Raw genomic sequence first — 4,121 nt, forward strand, 5'->3', positions numbered from 1 at the left:
GCAATATATATTTAATACAATAAAAAATGGTGGCCTGCTCATATATTAGTATCGTAAACAAGCCAGCATGGGATCAACATACTTACAGTATCTCCCCCCCCCCAAAGCCTGCAAGTGTATGACATCATCCTTGACCCCCCCGTGACCCCTGTGACCTCACCCAGCATGACGGCGTTGATGATGAGGCCCACGATGTTCTGCAGGATGAGGACGGTGATGGCGGCGGGGCACTGCTCTGTGATCATTCGCCCGCCGAAGCCGATGGTCACCTGGACCTCGATGGAGAAGAGGAAGGCCGAGGTGAACGACCTGCGCAGGTAACAAGTCATTAGCGAGTCCTGGGAGGTGGGTGGAGCTAGAGACAGGTGTGTGGGCGTGGCTAAACCGCCTTTCAAGGCCTACTGAAATGAGATGTTCTTATTCAAAACGGGGATAGCAGGTCTATTCTATGTGTCATACTTGATCATTTCCCGATATCGCCTTTTTTTTTGATGAAAAGATATAGTAGAGAACATCCACGATAAAGATTGCAACTTTTGGTGGCTAATAATAAAGCCTTGCCTGTACCGGAAGTAGCAGACGATGTGCACGTGACGTCACGGGTTGTGGAGCGCCTCACATCTGAACATTGTTTAAAATCATGGCCACCAGCAGCTAGTGCGATTCAGACCGAGAAAGCGACGATTTCCCCATCAATTTGAGCGAGGATGAAAGATTCGTGGATGAGGAAAGTGAGAGTGAAGGACTAGAAGAAAAAATATATATATATTATTAGACACATTTACTAGGATAATTCTGGAAAATCCCTTATCTGCTTATTGTGTTAATGTGGGGCGGTATAACTCGGTTGGTAGAGCAGGCGTGCCAGCAACTTGAGGGTTGCAGGTTAGATCCCCGCTTCCGCCATCCTAGTCACTGCCGTTGTGTCCTTGGGCAAGACACTTTACCCACCTGCTCCCAGTGCCACCCACACTGGCTTAAATGTAACTTAGATATTGGGTTTCACTATGTAAAGCGCTTTGAGTCACTGGAGAAAAAGCGCTATATAAATATAATTCACTTAATTCACAATAGTGTTTTAGTGAGATTATATAGTAATACCTGAAAGTCGGAGGGGTGTGGCCACGGGTGTGGTGACCACCAGTGTCTCTGTGGGAAGCCAGGTTTTTCGACGAGATTTCCCCTCCTCCATGGTGGAAACATCTGACCGCCAAGGGCGGCCGTTGGGAGGAGGCAAGAGAGTCCGCAGCTGCAGGAAGAACGACGCAAACCCTCCGCTCATGTCTACGGTAAGAGCCGACTTATTACCACAATTTTCTCACCGAAACCTGCCGGTTGACATGTGGTAGGGAACCATGTCCGCTTGACCGCTCTGTTCCATTGTAAAGCTTCACCGTCAGCTTTCGGGAATGTAAACAAGGAAACACCGGCTGTGTTTGTGTTGCTAAAGGCGGCCGCAATACACCGTTTCCCACCTACAGCTTTCTTCTTTGACGTCTCCATTATTAATTGAACAAATTGCAAAAGATTCAGCAACACAGATGTCCAGAATACTGTGTAATTATGCGATTAAAGGCCTACTGAAAGCCACTACTAGCGACCACACAGTCTGATAGTTTATATATCAATGATAAAATATTAACATTGCAACACATTTAGTTCACTAAATTGCAATTTTAAAATTTCCCGCGAGGTATCCTGTTGAAAACGTCGCGGAATGATGACGTCACCGGTGGTAGCGGACATGTTCTCCCAGCACCGATCACAGCTAAAAGTAGTCTGTTTTTATCGCATAATTCCACAGTATTCTGGACGTCTGTGTTGCTGAATCTTTTGCAATTTTTTCAATTATTAATGGAGACGTCAAAGAAGAATGATGTTGGCGGAAAGCGGTGTATTGCGGCAGGCTGTAGCAACACAAACACAGCCGGTGTTTCCTAGTTTGTTGTGAAGCGTTAATATGGAACAGAGCGGTCAAGCGAACACGGTTCTCTACCACATGTCAACCGGAAGGTTTCGGTACGAAAATTGTGGTAATAAGTCGGCTCTTACCGTAGACATGAGCGGAGCTTGTGTCGTTCCTCCTGCAGCTGTCAAAGAGGCAGCTGCTACTTTCTTGGCTCCTCCATGGCTTCCCTCAGAGACACTGGCGGTCACCACACCCCTTCGACTTTCAGGTACGACTATATAATCTCACTAAAACACTAGTAACACAATAAGCTGATAAGGGATTTTCCAGATTTATCCTAGTAAATGTGTCTAATAACATCTGAATCGCTCCCCACTGCCCTTGACATTTTTTTTTGTCATTTAGTCCTTCACTTTCACTTTCCTCATCCACAAATCTTTCACCCTCGCTCAAATTAATGGGGAAATCGTCGTGGACTATAGTTGACGTGGGCATGTGTGTTCCCTCTTCCTTACCCCCAACAGATCTAAATTGTTCCCCTTTCCTGAGTGACCCCCCTCCTCTGGGCAAACGACACCCTCTCCCCTTCACAGGACTTTGGGTATTCATTCCACTGGTGTACTGTATGTAAATGAGCATGGAAGGTGGGACTTCTGAGAATGTATAATCGTCATGTCAAATTCTAAAGGAGTTAGAACAAGCTGGAACGAACGGATGTGTCGTTCTGGTTTGGTCTCGCTTTGCAAAGCTTGTTATTATTTGTTTGTTACTTTAATAAATCATTTTAAAGCTATTTGTCACTAAAGGATCGTCTTTAAGAAATTTCCACGACAGTGACAATCATTGGTACTTTAACTTGAACATAATCTCACTAAAACACTACTAACACAATAAGCATATAAGGGATTTTCCAGAATTTTCCTAATAAATGTGTCTAAGACATCGGAATCGCTCCCACTGCCCTCGTCTTTTTTTTTCTCCTTCTAGTCCTTCACTCTCACTTTCCTCATCCAGAAATAGTTCACCCTCGCTCAAATTAATGGGGAAATCGTCGCTTTCTCGGTCCAAAACGCTCTAGCTGCTGGTGGCCATAATTGTAAACAATGTTCAGATGTGAGGAGCTCCACAACCCGTGACGTCACGCGCACATCGTCTGCTACTTCCGGTACAGGCAAGGCTTTTTTATTAGTGACCAAAAGTTGTCAACTTTATCGTGGATGTTCTCTACTAAATCCTTTCAGCAAAAATATGGCAATATGGCGAAATGATCAAGTATGACACATAGAATGGACCTGCTATCCCCGTTTAAATAAGAACATCTCATTTCAGTAGGCCTTTAAAAAATAAGAAATAAGAGGGTGAGAAATGTTCCACTCCGCTGTCCTTACTTGACGTCAGTGACGCAGTGAGGTCCGTGCAGGCGCTGCGGGTCCAGGTCTCCGTGCGCGAAGGCCACCAGCCACCAGCTCATGGCGAAGAGCAGCCAGCTGCTGACGAAGGTGGTGGTGAAGATGACGAGGGTGAAGCGCCACTTCAGGTCCACCAGCGTGGTGAAGACGTCCTGCAGGAAGCGGCCCTGCTCGCGGATGTTCTTGTGCGCCAGGTTGCAGGAGCCGTTCTTGGCGATGAAGCGCGCCTTGTTGACGCGGTCGCGGAACACCGGCTTGCGGGGCAGGCGGGACGCCAGACCCGGCAGGCCGAACTCCTCCGGGATGATGCTCTTTCTGGCCAGCATCTCCGCGCCGTCTGCGTTCTTTTGGGCTCCGACGCGCCTTTAACGCGCGCAGTGGCCGCTGGTGAGAGCGCGCCTTAGGACGGGTTTCTGCTCTGAGGAGGACTGGCTCGGCTCTGCGACCTCCTGAGCCCTGGACTCGCTTCTGCAGCCTGCCCGGAACACGCCGATTCGCCGCCGGTCTCTTCGGAAAACGTCCGAGTGCGCACGCAACGTCACGTCAACTCCGGAGGAAGTTGGACAACTCCTCTCGCGCACAACTGCTCCCGGATCTGTGACAACTTGCCGCCAACAGGTGGCGCCATTCAGCAGTCTTTGCACGCAAAAGCATTTCTAAACCGACCTGCTGGGACCACTTCACATCCATCCATCCATCCATTTCCTACCGCTTGTCCACATATTGCAAATATTTCAAACAACTTGAAGTAGTTGTAAAATACAGTTTCTAACCCCAGACCTGCCCCACCTTGTCTAAATCTC

At 47.9% G+C, this 4,121-nt stretch overlaps 1 protein-coding gene across 1 annotated transcript in view; it reads right to left on the minus strand.

Moving 5' to 3' along the window:
• The window catches only part of kcnj8 (potassium inwardly rectifying channel subfamily J member 8), an 11,465-nt gene extending 7,553 nt beyond the window's left edge, over window positions 1–3,912 (minus strand). The window contains exons 1-2 of the mRNA XM_061914207.1: window positions 3,298–3,912; window positions 161–309 (exon numbers count right to left, since the gene is read on the minus strand). Coding sequence (XP_061770191.1) covers window positions 161–309; window positions 3,298–3,644 — 496 coding nt within the window. The 5' untranslated portion in view covers window positions 3,645–3,912. The remainder of the gene's footprint in view (window positions 1–160; window positions 310–3,297) is intronic.
• Between the last annotated feature and the right edge of the window lie 209 nt (window positions 3,913–4,121).

This window comes from Nerophis ophidion, linkage group LG10, assembly GCF_033978795.1.
Source record: "Nerophis ophidion isolate RoL-2023_Sa linkage group LG10, RoL_Noph_v1.0, whole genome shotgun sequence".
Lineage (NCBI taxonomy): Eukaryota > Metazoa > Chordata > Actinopteri > Syngnathiformes > Syngnathidae > Nerophis > Nerophis ophidion.